Source organism: Manis pentadactyla, chromosome 9 (assembly GCF_030020395.1).
Source record: "Manis pentadactyla isolate mManPen7 chromosome 9, mManPen7.hap1, whole genome shotgun sequence".
NCBI classification, from domain to species: Eukaryota; Metazoa; Chordata; class Mammalia; order Pholidota; family Manidae; genus Manis; species Manis pentadactyla.
The window spans coordinates 108566832-108582751 of NC_080027.1; the positions used below are offsets into that span (position 1 = coordinate 108566832).

A 15920-nucleotide genomic window follows, 5' to 3' on the forward strand; every position below is an offset into this window, starting at 1 on the left:
CAGACACTTGTGTTTTTCCTTGTTCTGTAGACTGTGCACCACTCTCTTCAAGATACATTTCAGGTGCCTAATAAAGTTTGTTAAGCAAATGAAATCATTTTATAGCAGAAATTGAGGGAAATCAAGCAAATTCTTCCACTGGCCAATATGAAGTTGAGGAGGGGCCATCTCATCATGGGCAGGTGACCAGAGGGGTGTGCAGCTGGTTGAGACCGGCCTGCGAACTGGGGACCTGAGCAGCTGCTGATGCTGGGAAACAGGCTCTGGTGAGGAGCCTTCCAAGGGCCTCCTGTCTAGACCCTCAAGCCGACACCTGGATACGGCAGGAAGTGTGCGAACACCCAGCCAACCCCCAACAGCTGAACTCTTTGCTGTGTACATCCACAGTACACCAGCCTCTAAGGACGTTATTATTGTGCCCATTTTACTGATGAGTTTGTTTTTACCACTTACTAATACACTATGTTAATTTATCATTACATTTGACATTCTCCAAGTATCAGCCATTTGTATTTCTCCGTACTTACTCCCTGGTTCCAAATTCCACAGATCGGAACCCTGCCTCTGGCCCATGTCCTGGTTTCTATCCTTGCCCTTTCCCCCAGAACATCTTCTCTCCCCTCCCTCCCCCACCTATTCAGATCCCTCCTGTCTTCAGCCAGCTGACCACCCTCTGCCTGGTGGTCTCTCCCTCACCTAACCTCTGACCCCCCTGTCCCTGCCCCAGATGTAAGCAGAGGAAATCCCGTCACTGTCCTTTCTGGCCTCGCTCATCCTTGTTCCCTGTGTGAGTTCCAGGACACTCCCACCTGCCATGATGTTCTAAGAGAACAGGGGGCAGCTCATGCTCCCCGGGCTTTTTTCAAGGAGCCTCTGGGCTGTGAGTGGTGAGGAAAGGGCCCTCCCAAGGCAGTCTGGGGTTCAGGAGAGGGGAATCAGGGGCAGGTGGGTCCCCAGAAGTGCAAGCCTGGCTCCCCCAGCAGAGGGACGGAGCTCTCCAGGCTCCCGGGTGGAGGTGCTGGGCAGAGCTAATCACCTAAATGGACGCGGGCTGTTGAGAGACAGGCTCTATTCCCTAATAGAATTTGCCCTCAAGTGCAATTTAATTTTCTCTGAGGCGGTCTCCAGCCCCTTTGCTACCCTCCCCCAGACAGGCCCTCATTTCCCCAGCTTCCAAGGGGGAGCAGAGCACCTTCTCTCAGAGAAAAGAGGAGCGGGCTCCTCCAGGCTCTGCCCCAATTGGTCTATTTACCATCCTCCTTTGGAAGAGCAACCCCAAAGTGCCCGGCCCCCAACTCCTGCCCTAGATGGGGGTGCTGCTTCCCTCCCAGGCTTTCCTCTAGAGCTGCCTGCGCTCAGCGACAGCAGCTGCTCCCAGCTTCCAAATCCTCACCATGAAGGCAGATTCTTCCCGTGACCTCTGGTAAGTTCACATGCTTTGAGAATTCTCTTTGTCCTGCATGTTGTCAGAGGCTTGAAGGGGAAACAGGAGTAGGGTGTGGGAGATACTGGAGTGGGAGGGTGTGGCCACGTGCACACACACTGGAGACCCCAGTGGAGGGGGCAGAAAGCAGCTCAGAGCCCTGTGGTTTGCTGAGCCCCTGGGATCCTCCTGGCTTGCCAGAGCTCCTCTCCTGGGGCTGGCTTCCCTCCAGACGCCCTCCCCATGCTCCCAGATCTCAGGCTGCAGTACCCTGAAACCTAACTCTGGTCACGGGAGAACTGGAAAATGTGGGAATCTGGGCCCTGAGTTGGCCTCCTTCCTCTGACCTGCTATTCCAGGTGGAAGGTGGTGAGCATCCTCAGACTGTGCTTTCCACCTCTTTCTCTGAGATCCCCTCCGGTGTGACGCTGTGACGGGGTTCAGGGAGATCTGTGCAAATTCACGCCTGGCCTGTGCCCATGGTCATACGCTCTCCCACTCAGGCCCCCCATCAGGGATGGGGTGAGAACCACAAAGCAAACCCTAGGGGAGGGGAGCAGAGGCAAGAAGCGGGGCTGCCAGGTGAGCTGAGGTGGCTTTCAGGGAAGGCAGGAAGCCTGCGGGGCACAGAGTGGTCCCTGGCCTTCGGTCAGTCCTGTGACTGTCCTCTTTATCTGGCAAGCCCTGGGGAGGGAGCACTAGAATTCCTTTTTCTCAGCCATCAGAGCCTTGAAAAGAGCAGGGTGGGGCCAAGGATGATGGAGAATGAATGGGTGTCAGGTCAGGGTCAACAGCAAGGAAGAGATGGTCATTCTTCAGCCACAGCCACCTGCTCAGCCGCCCAGCTCATTTGAGCAGCTGAGGTCTCTCATCAGTGTGTGGGGCCCATCTCTCGCAGGGCTGCGTTTGTGGACATCCTTCCTGCTCATTCACCCAGCAAATACTTGTCAGTCCCTCACTCTGAGCCAGAAACGGTGCTAGGTACTAGGAGGAAAGGGGACAGCTGTGTACATGTGTGTGCGTGTGTGGTACATACAGGTCAAAACACCCTATCACGGCACTGCCCAGTAGGAATATACTGCCAGCCACTTGTGTCGTTTATATTTTTCTGGTAGCCAGCTAATGCTAATAGAAGAAAGTTCTTTTTATTTAACCCAATATATCCAAATACATTTATTTAACCCCATATATCCAAAATATTATCATTTTAACAGGTAATAAAAGGTTTAAAAATCTCAGACATTTTACATTCTCTTCTTTGTATTAAGTCTTTGAAATCCAATATGTAATTCACACGAATAGTGCCTCTCATTTCTGACCAGCCACAGTTTGGAACTCAATAGCCGCAGGTGACTAGAGGCTCCGTGTTGGCCGGTGACGTCCCACAGCATTCCTGCCCACAGTGTGGTCCACGGGTCAGCAACATCAGCATTGCCTGCAGCTTGTTAGAAATGTGGGCTCTCAGGTCCCAGACCTACTGGATCAGAATCTGTATTTAAACAAAACACCCGGTGGTTTGTGTGCGGAGTAAATCTGAGGAGCGCCGCGTGAAGGGGTAGGGGAATACCGTGAGCATTCATGGAGCATTTACCTTAAAAGCTTCTCCTGCCAGATCTCATATGATCCCCCAGCAACTGCTTCTCAGGAGAATGCCCAGTTAACACAGGAAAACAGAGGCTCTGAGAGTTTTAACTTCTCACAGCCATAAAAATCAGATGTAGAGGAGACCCAGGATTTATGACTTCTGTGGAATGCTTCCTTGGGAAATCCTTTGCTCCTTAAAGTTCTATTTCATCCTTGATCACCAAACAAGGCCATAGTCAAGTGTCCCGGTCCCCTCTCTGTGGCCTCATGTTTTCAAGCAGAAAGCTTTGGTGACCAAGGGCAAGCCCTTCATGGTGAGCCTGGGCTGTGAAGAGGGGAGAAAGCCAAGCAGTGAGAGAGGTTACTGGTGCTGGGTTCATTATACCCTAGATAGCTGGCATTTATGGGGGGACTTTCTATGTGCCAGGCCTGTGCCAACAGCTGTAGCCCTCCTGTGATAATATTATCATTATCCCCAGTAAGCGGAGGCTCCGAGGGGGTCACTCTCCAGCAGCCACCAACACCAAAGTCTCCACCTGATTGCAGAGTTGGGCGTCTGGCCCCTGCCTCACCACTGCTCCTCACACGAATCTCCAGGGCCTTTCTCCTTTCGCCTCTGCCCACATCTAACACAACCACAGTTTTGGTTGTAAGTCAGTTCCTGAGAGGAAACTGCTGAGTTAAGCTCCTTCAGTAAAGATCTTTCGCCAAGACGATGATGGGATTGTTTTATAGATTAGCCTCGACACCTGCAGCTATTTTCAAATGGAGCCAGGCTGGACTCCCTAGCCCTTCTCCTTACACTTATAGCCTCCTCTTCAGGAGCTGAGAAAGCAGATCATGTGAGCCTAAGCCCTAGAACAGCAGTGTGTAGGTACAGCTTTGTGTCATTACCTCTGTTGGATCAACTCTCTGCAAAAAGATTCTGTTCTTTTAAGTATGTAAGGGCAGTTTCTCCCTGGATGTTGTCACTAGTTTGGTGACTTTTGCTAAATAAACCTTTCTTCTTTCTGAAAAAAAAAAAGGAGAGACCCTGCCACCTTTCTGCATTTCTGTTTCCTCATCTGTAATAGGGTTGTGCCTCACCTCTCACTTGTGGGGCTTAGGTGAGAAAACAGATGTGAAGGCCCTTAGCAAACTGAATGGCACTATAAAAATGTTGGTCACTAAGATCATTTTTGGATTCGGGATGCATGTGAGCCCTGGAGACTGGAGAGGGCAAAGAGGGAAGGGAGAGAGGATGTCAGCTATGTAGCATCTGGAGTCCAAGTTCTTTCTTTGAATAAAACTTGGGTATTAAGTCAACTTTAAAAACAAAGCAAATATAATTGCAGGCTGTGTAGCAGAGTAGCTTCTGAAGAGGAGATACAGAATTGAATATCTCAGTGGGACGTGGAGAGGCCGTTTGGGGGGGTGGGAATAAGGAGCAGAGATGTCTGATCAATACTGTGGGTCACCGTTATTCACAACCCCTACAAGGACATTTGAATGCCTTCTGTGTGTTGAGCTTGGGTTTATATGCATTATCTTGAATTCAACAAGCACCCTAAAATGTAGGGGGGTTTTACTTCCATTTTATAAATAAGGGAAATGCTAAGTTGGCAAGATTAAGTAGCTTTCCCTAGGGGTCAAGGTTTGAGCCCTGATGCCCTGACTCACTGCCCCAGAAGGCCCTTTGCAGGGAACCCCTCTCTCTGCCATCACCCAGTGGTACCTTCCTGTCCCTTTTGCTTGGTACAAAAGGCGTCTGTTTCCCTGATGGAGTGGGAGCTTTTCACAGGATAGCCTAAAATTTCACCCAAGTAGCAGTGATGGCTCCTTGAGCTCACCTTGTGGCCGTGTTGTAAGAGCAGGTTTCTTCTGTCTTCAAAGGGGGAACAGAAAACAAAAAATGGGCTTGATCATGGAGCTCTCTCTTTTCCAATGAACATTTTTAGGACAGAAAGAGCTCCTAAGTTCTAGTCTTTGCTTGAAAACATCCAAGAGAGTTTCTTGTCCCCTGGTTTCTCCCATAAATAAAAAACAAGAAAGAGGAAAACCAGCAAACTTTACAGAGAGAGTACAATAATGATGCCAGCTGACATTTCTAGGGAAAAGCTTCCTAGCTGTTTCAGGTGATGGTCTATGAGGAGGGTACTATCATTACCCATTTAGCCAGTGAGAAGGCAAATCAAGGAATCTGCCAAAGGTTACCCCACTTAGGATGTATCCAAGTTGGGATTTCTGAGGTACTGTGAGTGCAGGTACTTTGAATCCAGAACCCAAATGTTGGCTAGCCCATTCTCTGACTCTCTCCCTGCCCAAGGACGGCAGATACACCTGGGAAGCTTTGCTGACACTATTTCACAGGAATGCTAGGAGTCTTGGAGCAAAGTAAGCTAGGTACTGTCTGTACTTGGCATTCCAGGCATTGTCTTCCAGGGCCCAGCCAGGAGCTAACATATAATAGATGCTCAATGAATGCATGGATTAAGGAATGGTTCAAGGCACTCTAGATTTTTGTTGGGAAATGAAGAGAATAAACTTAGGTAAGAGCAAGACCCGATTTCCTGATGCATTCCCCAGCTCCCCAGGCTGTGGGATATGCTGGCTGCAGAGATAGATCTCAAAGGACTCAGCCTCGCTGGGTAATTTAGTCTGTGTGGGCCCGCTCCCTGCTATGCCCAGGGACCTTCCAGTAAGAGTTCTTTGATGAGGCTGTTGTTGCTGACAAAGACGGAGCCAGGCTACCTGTGACCATATCCTGGCTCCTCTGCTTACTACCTGTGCAACCTTGGCCACATCGCTTAACCTCTCTGTGCCTCCATCACCTCATCTACATAATAGGGATAATAGCAGTACCTGTTTCAAAGGATTTGTGAGGATTCAATGAGTTCCTTCATGTGGAGCACCGAGAGCCACGCCGGGGATGTAAGTGTTAGCTATCACCACTTTCCTTCTTCCCTAAGGGTCCCAGTGCCCTTTTCTTCTGTTCTCAGCTACTTTCTGACTCATAAGCTTACTTTGAGAGTTAGATGCCCAAGTACTGGACCTTCTCTGTTCCATGTCCCTTAAATTCCTGTGTCAAAGACACAGGGCAAGTTTAAGATGAGCAGCAACTGCCTTCTGATCAGCATCCCAGTGGGGGCTGGCGACAAATCCCTGGAAGGTTCTGGGAAGAGAAGGAGACAAATGACAAAGCGGTGGGCTCACGAAAGGGGCCTGTGACAAATGACTGGAAGGACTGGGTGGACAGATGGAGAAGAGCAAAGGCCCCTGTCCTTTTATTGGAGGACTCCTTGAGGCTCCCCAAACAAGACAGTGGCTCCCCAGGGGCTGGGCTCAGGGTTGGTCTCCCTGGTTTTCTCTGCAGGGATGAGTAATATGGACCAGGGCAGAGGTTCTATATCAATCTAGCCCAGCAGAAAAATGAATGAAAATTGAATTCCCCAAGGAGAATCGGGGAGCTGTTATCTAGACAGAGATAAATCAAAGGATGCCATAGAGACAGGGGAGAGCAGGTTTCCAACAGCAGGAGAATAATTAAGGAAACAGTTTCAAAATGCAAATGATGAAAGAGGGCTTGAGAGGAATGAAGACAGGAGGAGGTGACTGGAGATGGGGTGATAGGGAGCAAGGGTGGGCGTCTGTCCCTTAGGGGAGCAAGAGCTGGGGTTCAGGATTCCTGGCGTCTGAGGGTGAGCTCACCCACTCTGGGAAGTCCTATAAGGTAAAGGTTAGAAGACACACAAGTCTGCTGGGTGGAGTGGAAAGAGCACCAGAATGGGAGTCAAAGGCTGGATTTAATTTCCAGTTGGCTCTGCAACTTATTAGCAGTGTGACCTTAGGCAAACCACTTAACCTCTCCATTTCCTGATAATCATACCCAAGCCCAGGCATGATTATGAAGATCAAATGAGATAAAATATGTAGAACAACTTTGTAAAATGTAAAGTGCTAGACAAATGCCAGCTATAATCATTTTCCTAAATTGGGTTTCTGGAGATTCTTCCCTCAGAATTGGATCCACTGGCATGTTAGGTTTGGTTCCCAGAAATGTAAAGTGCAAATGTCCAGAAAGTACAGGCTCTTCTTACTGACTGCTGACCAACTGCTCCAACAGAACATAGACCTGGGAAGAGCCCCATCACCACGGACCCATCCTCTGGTGCCCAGCCTCCAACTGAGTTGTAGCCAAAAACCACAGGTCTGAGGTCAGCTCTGAGGGCTGTTGCCTCTGGGAAGTCACCTGCCAGCCCTGGGTGGCGTCCAGTGAAAAAACCCTACTGAGTCAGCTCAAAGTTTCAAGTCCAAGCAGACCCACCCAAAGGTCTCCCCGTGGGATCCAGCCATTCTCCCACTCTCTAGGGGTAGAGACTAGCTTAGCCCCTGATGGCCTTGGTTTTCATCCACCAAGTAGGTATAATAGTATGATGAATTGGTGTGAGGAAGAGATGGAATTATGTAGGCAGAACCACTACCTTGGTGCCTGGCTCAGTTATAAACTTGCAATAAATGTTGGTTATTTATTATTGCCACGGTTTGCTATTTTATTGTTATTATTAATAGCAGTAGCAGTAGGCACTCAAAAATCTGTTTAAGGAAAGCTTTTCCTTGTGGCTTCATCATTTATAGATGGAAAAACTGAGGCCCCAGGAGGGAAGTGAAATGCCTTGGCAGAGGTGTGGTATTAATTGAAGATGTTGGGAATGGGACCCAGCTCATACCCAGAAAATGCCTCTAGAAAAGTCTCAGAATGTGGAAAGGGCATTTATTGGCTGAGCTGCAATGTGTGTACATGTAGGAGCGTGTGGGGATGCAGGGGAACTACTTACTGCTCAAGAGTTAAGTTCAAGAACTGAGAGCCAATTGGACCTCCCAGGGCTCTTCTGCTATTGGGTGTAGGTGAAAACAGCATCCTCTACATCAGTTCTGGGCATAGGAGAGTCCCCTGCACAGTAATTCTGCCCCTCACCCAGTGACAGGCTAGTGACATACAATAGTAAGAGGACAGGACTCGGGCAGGTTTATACCAAGAGAGCAGGAGCTGCTGAGAGCATTTTAAAAATGAAATTTTGAATTATAAAAGTAATTGTTACATATGTTCTACATTTCACTGCATATAAATAATTTACCTTTTTACTAATATTACTGAAAAATATATAACCACTTTATAGAAAGTCTGGAAAAGAGAAAAAAAAAGAATTTCATATTATTTCTCCCTAGTACTTTTTTCCCTAATAGACTTTGAACAGCATTTTGATATATTTCCTTCTAGCTTTGTTCTCTAATGTTTCTGAAATCAAGTTTTATTAGTTTTTTATTAGAAAGAATCAGGGAAACTGAAAAAAGCAAAAAGCAAATAAAAAAGATCCACTATACAGATTATCACTTTTATATTTTAACATATATTTTCTACCTATGCTTTAAAAAAAAATTATCCTAAGGTTCATACTGCTTCATATTCTTTTTTGCTCACTTTCTAATAATTCTCAAACACTTTTCTACATTATTAAATATCCTTCTGTTGTCTTTTCTAATGACTATATATATATAGTTTTAGTTATTTAATAATCCCTTCCTGTTGGATATATAGGTTACTCTCTTTAAAAAATGTTATAAGCATCTTTGCAATTATATTTTACAATATTCTTGATTATTTTCTGTAATCAATTAAATAATAAATCTGATAAATTTCTATTTTTACGTGGATGGATTGGGTCACATCCATCACCCTTTTAAGCTATAAAGCATGATGCTAAGATGCTCTCAGAAGGTGTTGTCCTTTGTTGCATCTCCACCAGGAAATTGTTTTCTAATTTTCCCCACACCATAGCCAAAAATGGGTATTATCACTGCTTTTATCTTTGACTAACATTTTTACATGCTTATAATCATATATGACATCCTACTTTTTACAAATTTAGTATTTCACAAGCATTCCTATGCTGCTAGATTTCATAGTTTTGCTAATATATATGACATATTGCCAAGCAAATGTAATATTCTTCACTAAACCACTTTTATTCTATTGGACATTTAGGTTTTTTGCCCTTCCAAAATGTAGTGCTATAATAATCTCCATGTTTGAATTTTTTTCAAATTTTGGATCATTTCTGAGGAATAGGCACTCAAAAGTAGAATTGCATGAGCTTAAAGGGTATGAAAAATTTATGGGTTTGATACATATTGTGAAATTACCTTCAGAATAGATTTAAGAGTTTATAAACACATCAGCAATATTTTTGAGTGTCCAGTTTCAAAGCCCCTCCACCAGCAGTGAATTGAGCAATTTTTCCCTCCCCAGTTGGTCATTTAATAGACAAAAAAGAGGTATGTGCTATGATTCTTTGTTTTGCGTGTCTTTGATTGCTAATGAAATTGACATTTCCTCGTGTTTGTTTGCTAGTTGTATTTTTGTAGAAAACATTTTGGAAAACATTGGAAAGGTCACCGGGTTATTTTATTTTTTATTGCACATTGGAACCACCTGGCAGGTAAACAGAAGCGATGATGCCATCCCAGTACCAGGACACCTTAAAGTCCTTGTGACTTCATTGAAGATAAATTCTAAGCGCTTATGGCCATGGCACCGCCCCCCACCCTCATGCTCGTCCCGGGTGTCCCCGGTGGGGGACAAAGCCAAGAGAAAAAGCAGGGGACGCTCTGGAAGGCTGGAGGGGGTACGCCATCTCTCTTCCCACCCGAGCTGGACCCCACTAGGCTGGGAAAACACGTCTGTCTACATCTTGGGAACGAAATTCAGAATGGGGCTATCACAAGGGCTGGGATCCATAGAGGCGGCGGGTCCTGTGGCAGAAGGAGGTGAGCTTCTCGCTCTTGCAGTCAGGCGGCGTCGAGCATCTGACGGAGCATTAGAGAACCTCCGCGGAGACCGGTCCCAGAGGTGGGCCTTCAGTTTTATCTCCTCCAGACACTTGAGTTGAGAAAGCTAAGTGTTTGTGTGTCTTGTAAATACAGTAAGCAACACCTGCCTTCGCTGGTTAGCCCCGTTTCTCTGCGCGCGCGCGCTGCCGCCCCGCATACAAGAGGTCGGAAACCGCTGGAAGCGCCTGCCCTTGCAACGCGCGCCAGGCAGAGCTGCCTCTGGGGACTTGGGCAGGACCGAGATGGGGACGTGGGCAGAGCAACCCCGGACCCCCCGCTGCCAAAAGGCGCGGGGCCCCGACTGGGCCGAGGAGGAGGCCAGAGCCGACTCAGGGTTGCCTGCCACGACGTGCGGAGGCGCGCCCCGGGGACCCGCGCCCCGCCACCTCCATGCACAGCCCCTGGCCTCCTTCCCCGGCAGCCGCCATCCTCTGCGGGACTCGCGCTTCCCGGGCCGAGTACGGGCTGTCCTCGGCCCAGCCTCAGCCAGACGAGAGGGAGAAAGAGCAAGGGCTGGGGAAGAGCCGGCGGGAGAGGACTTGGCCGGAGAAGAGGAGGAGGACAGAGTCATCTGGCCACGGAGCGCTCTCGGTCTGGCGGAGAGAAGCTCGGGACCGAGAGCGCGCGAGGGGCAGTCTCCCCCGTGTGGCCCCGGCCACTGGAGGGTAGGCCCGCCCTTCCCTATCCCTTGGTCAGAATGGAGGAGCGGAAAGGGCCTGAGCCGCTGGCCGTCGCCGGAACCCCCGGGGGACCCGCGGAAAGCTGCGAGCCCCGGGCGCCGCCGTCCCGGACCACCTGCTGCAGCGGGTCGGCCAGCCGGAGTATTTATACCCGGGGCGCGAGCCCGCACGCGGGGCGCCGGGGGAACAGCCCGCGAGGCCCCGCCCCGCTCCAGGCGGTCCCGCCCTCCGGCCCGCTGGCCTCGCTAGAGGCCGCCGGGACCCCAGCTCCGGCCGGGGTCCGCCGCCAGCTGCCGGGTGTGGGGATTGGCTGAAGGGCGGGCCTCCCTGCGGAAAGCGACGTCACGGACGTCCCTGCAGTGTGAATGAATCAAAATGCCTGGGTGACCGCGGCCTCCCGGGCGGCCGGCACGCGAAGGGTGGAGGGGGAGGGGGAGAGCCGCGGGCGGAGGAGGGAGGAGGGGAAAAAGCCAGAGCCGCAGCAACAGCGTCTCCTCAACCCGGGATGTGCACCTACCCGGGAGAGCGAGATCAAAGGGATTTGAAACAGACTGAAGACTGGCGGGGGGGAGGGGGACAGCCAGCCTGTGGAATCCTCCCGGAGAGGCGGAGGGTCCGGCTTCCACGGTGACTTCCGCGGCCTGGCTGGGTTTTTTATTATTATTTTCAAATTTCTGAATCCAGCTTGAGAGAGAGAGAGCCAGAGATCTCCGTAGACTGCGACTCGCTGGCTCTCCGAGATGATGCAGAGCGCAGCTGTCCCCGCGGAGGGGGCTGTCAAGGGGCTCCCGGAGATGCTTGGTGTGCCGATGCAACGTAAGACACCCCCCTTTCTCGCTGATCTAATTTGATAACAAGACAGCCAGCAGCCTTGGCCGGTGCAGGGTGGGCCGGACGCTGCGTGTAACCCGGACCTGAGGGGCGAGGCGGGGCGAGGGGTCGGTGGCCGAGGCGCAGAGGTGGTCATAGGGTAGGGGTACAGGCCAGAATGCGTTTAAAGGGCCTGGCTCTTGCCTTTTGGGGTCGAAAATGAAAGCTTCCCGGATCATACTCGAGGCGAGCTGAGGGTACCGAACCCCGCATCTCCAGCCCAAGGCTTTTCTAGGAGCGTTGAGGAGAGTGCTGTTTGGGGACACCAGGGGAACGAGCTGCAGGCCAGGCCTGAGGGCTGGGGTGGTCACCGCAAATCATCCTTCTCTCCGGGGCCACGGTCAAAGCTCGCAATACCTTCAGTGCAACTTCACCCCAGCTGGCGGGAAGTTGGAGAGCGCGTCCCCCGCCCCCGGGGCTGGCGGCGCGGAAGCCCAGGCCACACGCTCAGTCTCCGCGCGCAGGGCGTGCGCGCCTGGTGCGTCCCCAGCCGCTGCTGCCCGCGGCGCCCGCCCCCTGCGCCGCCGGGGACTGCCTGCTCCTAGCGAGGAAGTCCACTCGCCATATTCCAGCTGGCCGAGGAATGCAGGGGAGGGAGAAGCGTCAGGAGGAAGTTGTGAAGTCGGGGTATAGCCTTTGCGCGCTCAAGGGCAGTCTCACAGAATGGCTTGGACTCGGAAGGGGAGAAGCTGGGATGTGCAGGTGCTTTGCTCGCCCACCCTCCTTCTTTCCCTTGCCCGAAATTCTTAGGGCGGCGGGAGCTCGGGGCATGTTTCAGATCTGTGTGTGTGTTGGGGAAGTGGGCAGAGCGCGCGCAGGGATTTTCCCCGGAGGAATCTGTCTCTGCCTCAGTCCCTAACGGAGAGTCTTCGATGGAGAATCTGTGCGGACCCGGAACCGGTCCCGGGGCGTCGTGCGTGTGTGGCTGGCGCCGCATGAGTCCTACCGCGCTGGCTCGAGGGCTCTGCAGAAAGTCCCCGGGCACCGTAGGGGATCAAGAGTTCCCTCACTCCCCTTGCCAAGGGGATGTGCTTCCGCCCGCGACTTTTTTTTGGTGGAGCGGTGGCTACATCCCTTTGGTTTAAGACTGGCTCGTCCTCAGACCGTGCCTACCTATGAACTAGGGCGCACGAGCGCGCCCTCCTGCGCCCCGGCTCTCCATAGCAGGGTTTCTGCCCCGGCACTGCCTCAAAGGGCAGGCTGGAGAGCGCGTGTCCCGGGCTTTCCTGGGAAGTTTTTTGAGAAGGGACTAGAAGGATAGCTGCACCTGAACCTATTTGGGTTCTTCCTTGACTATGTCCTACAGTTATCCTTTGTCTTTTTCTGTCAGCTGTGTGGGGTTTTTGTTTTTGTTTTTGTTTTTGTTTTTTGGCAAACAGCTCCATGTCTGTGCAGTGCTTGGGGAGCTTCCTGCTAAGATGTGTCTGGTAAGGAGATGGGGATTCGCTGCTCCTCTTACTGCCCCCACCATACCACAGTCAGGGAGAGAGGGGGTTCTCAGTCCCTACACAAACAGAAACACGAACACTGGCAAAGATGTTCCCAATCCTTAAGCTGGCTGTAGCTTTGCACAAGTGAGAGGAGTGTGTGAGTGGACGGAAGGCGTGTGTGTGACTCGTGTCCTTGACACCCGGTGTGCTTTAAAGTTATGTGTAGGTGGCCTTTCTGTTAGGACCGCAACAAAGGACGGTGGGCTCTGCTCTGACAGCCTTTCTTGGGATGCGCGACATACTCTCTCAGATTGTCTCACTTTTTGTTTCCCTTGCTCAGAGACAACTTTGATTTCGACGTCAGGGACTCGATTTCCTAAAATGCCTAGAACTCGCCTTCAGAGCTACAGTTCTCCTGGGCTCCGAGTTTGGGTTCCCACCGTGGGAAACTTGATGAGGTAGAGGAGGAGACTCATCCCAGAGCAGCGCAGCCAAAGCAGCGCCAAAACAGGAGGGGGGTCTGTACTGCCTTTTGTCTTGCCCTGGTTCTGTAGCTTGGGTTTGAGGAGGCACTGGTCAAAACTGAAGGCCCAATCCCAGACGACTTGTGGATCCAGATTTTGTTCTTTGGGGGTGTCTGTGGACTGGACTCATCCCCTTGCAGCAGATGTGACCACTGGCTCTCAAGCTTTTGGTGCTGGGGACTGGGCATGGTGGGGTGTGGTCCCCTTGCACATAGGCAACCATTCTCTCTTTCCTGGAACATGGGGTCCAGTGGCCAAAGGACTGGGTGTGGAGGTGGGGGTGGGGGAATCCGTCCTTGGGTTTGAGGGAGAAAGAAGGGTAATCAGAGACCTGTGAGTCTTTAAACCTGGGGATGAGGAAACAACAGGAAGGCTCTCCCGCAGGGGTTCCTCCACCCCGCCGACCGAAGGTTTGGGTTGTGCTCCATGTACAGCGCACACATACACACGGTAGCTTCTTCACCCTGAGCCATCAAAATACAGCGCTTGGGGGCGCAGATCTAATGTTTCCCCCAGCCTCCGTGCCTCTGGCCCTGGCCTCTAGGGGCGTTTTTAGGAGTTTGAATCCAGTTTGTCTCGAGGGCCATCAGAATATTCTTTTTCTTATTTCGGTTTGGGTGAGGTGCATTCACTTCAGGAAAACATTACCAAATAGTAATAAATTGTCTGCCTTGGCGGTCCCCTTCCTTACACTCTGCCCCCACCTCCTGCCACTGCGCAGTCTCCGGCAGACTCGCTGATGCGGTCGCCCTCCTGTCTCACCCCCCGGCTTGCAGGCTCCGTACCGGCCTCGCCGGCTCTCACAGCCCCGGGTACTGTCTCACAGTCCTGTCTCGGGACAAGTTCGGCGGTCTTCATCGGTTTTCAGGGGCGTCGGCCTGGGGCAAGAAGCTAGGAAAGAAGCGGGGACGGGGGCGCAGTCTGGAACGATCCAGAGAGCAACCGGGGTGGTATACCCCCACCCCCTGAAATCTCGGACGGGTCTCTGGGCAGCCTCTGGTCTGGTCAGTGTTTTCTAAGGAACTGAAGACCCGGCCTCCTGGCTCTGGGTGGCGAGGGCGCTCTGTTTGTAGGTGCAACCTCGGGGTCACATCCACCACCGACCGTGGGCCCCTTTGAAAGATTTGGGTGATCTTTTTCAGACCGAGTGGATAGACTCAGAAAGGGACCTCGTCCTAAATTGGTGGGTCGCAGCCACTTGCCCACGATTTAAGATCGCAGATCGCTCGCTGCGCCAGTATCTCCCTCCGCCTGCCTCGAGGTCGCAGGAACACAAGGTCGGAGTTCTCACTGCACCGGGACCCCTGCAGCCTTGGGCGCGTGAGCGCTTCCTGAGCCTGGTCCAAACCTCTCTCTCCCCGAATTCAGCAATTTCCCTAAGCACCTGGGTACTGCCGGCCCCCCTTGCGTGCCGAGACAACTCGGAGCAGTGCAGGATATATGGGGGTTTTATCGCCCCTTGCCTTCGGTTTTGGCCCATCTTCCATCTTCTCCCGAGGACCGAGGGAAAGGACAGTGGACACCTGCGGCCCCGGGATTGCCGGCTGGAGAGCTTGCCAACCCGGGCGGGAGGAAAGAGCCACCGGTCCGGTCCAGGCTAGCGGTGGTAAATGGGGAGCAGGTCCAGGGTGTCCTGCCCCTTACTTGTCTCCTAAAATATCTACTTCTTGCAGCTCTCGTGACCCCCTAAGCTATGAGAAAATGGTATTTGATTTTGTTTTTGGTAGGAATCTGGATGCAGAATTTTCTAGGACGTCCCGCAACCCTTTCTTCCCTTCCTGGGGCTCCTGCGGGTGCGTAGGGGTAAATCTCCCGGCACCAACCGGGTAAGACTCCTCGCCCCCCGACGTTGTGTACGATCCTTCTTGGAAGCCATTTCTTAAGGGGTGGAATGGACTCATCTCCCCGGCCGGGAGTTCTCTCAAACTCTAGTGCAGCAATTAGCTCTTTTTGCATTTCAGCCTTTTCTCTTGGTGCTAAAATAAAAACACACCAAGAACACACACACACACACACAAATAAAAACACACCAAGAACACACACACACACACACAAATAAAAACACACCAAGAACACACACACACACACACACACACACACACACACACACACACACACACACACACACACACACACACACACACACACACATACACACACACTGAGAGAGAGAGAGGCGGTTTCCGATATAGAAATTGAGAAATTGGTACCGCAAACCACCTTCCCCGCGTCACAAAGATACTGGCAGGCGCAAGCCGACTCTTAAAGTTCAGACTGGCAGCTGTCCCCGCCGGCAGATTCAGGTTTCGCGGGTTTAGGATTCAGATTCTCCACCCGCGAGGATTTCGCCCCAGCCTCTGGCTAGAGCTGGGCACCACCCCAGAAAGGAATTTGGAGAAATCTCGGTGACAGCGGCACCGCCCTGCTTGGGGAAGCTGGTGGCCCAGGCGTCCGAGGGATGAACGGGCTACCGCACTCCGTGGCACCGCCTGGATGAGACGGGGCAGCGAGGGCGAAGGGGAGCCCTCCTAGGGAAACTGCC

The 15920-nt window shown here is 51.7% G+C and overlaps 1 protein-coding gene across 1 annotated transcript in view; it reads left to right on the forward strand.

Moving 5' to 3' along the window:
- The first annotated feature begins 11294 nt into the window (after positions 1-11294).
- LHX4 (LIM homeobox 4) overlaps positions 11295-15920 on the forward strand; it is a 41066-nt gene continuing 36440 nt past the window's right edge. Inside the window, exon 1 of the mRNA XM_036905917.2 lies at positions 11295-11370. Within this exon, the coding sequence (XP_036761812.2) occupies positions 11295-11370 (76 nt within the window). The remainder of the gene's footprint in view (positions 11371-15920) is intronic.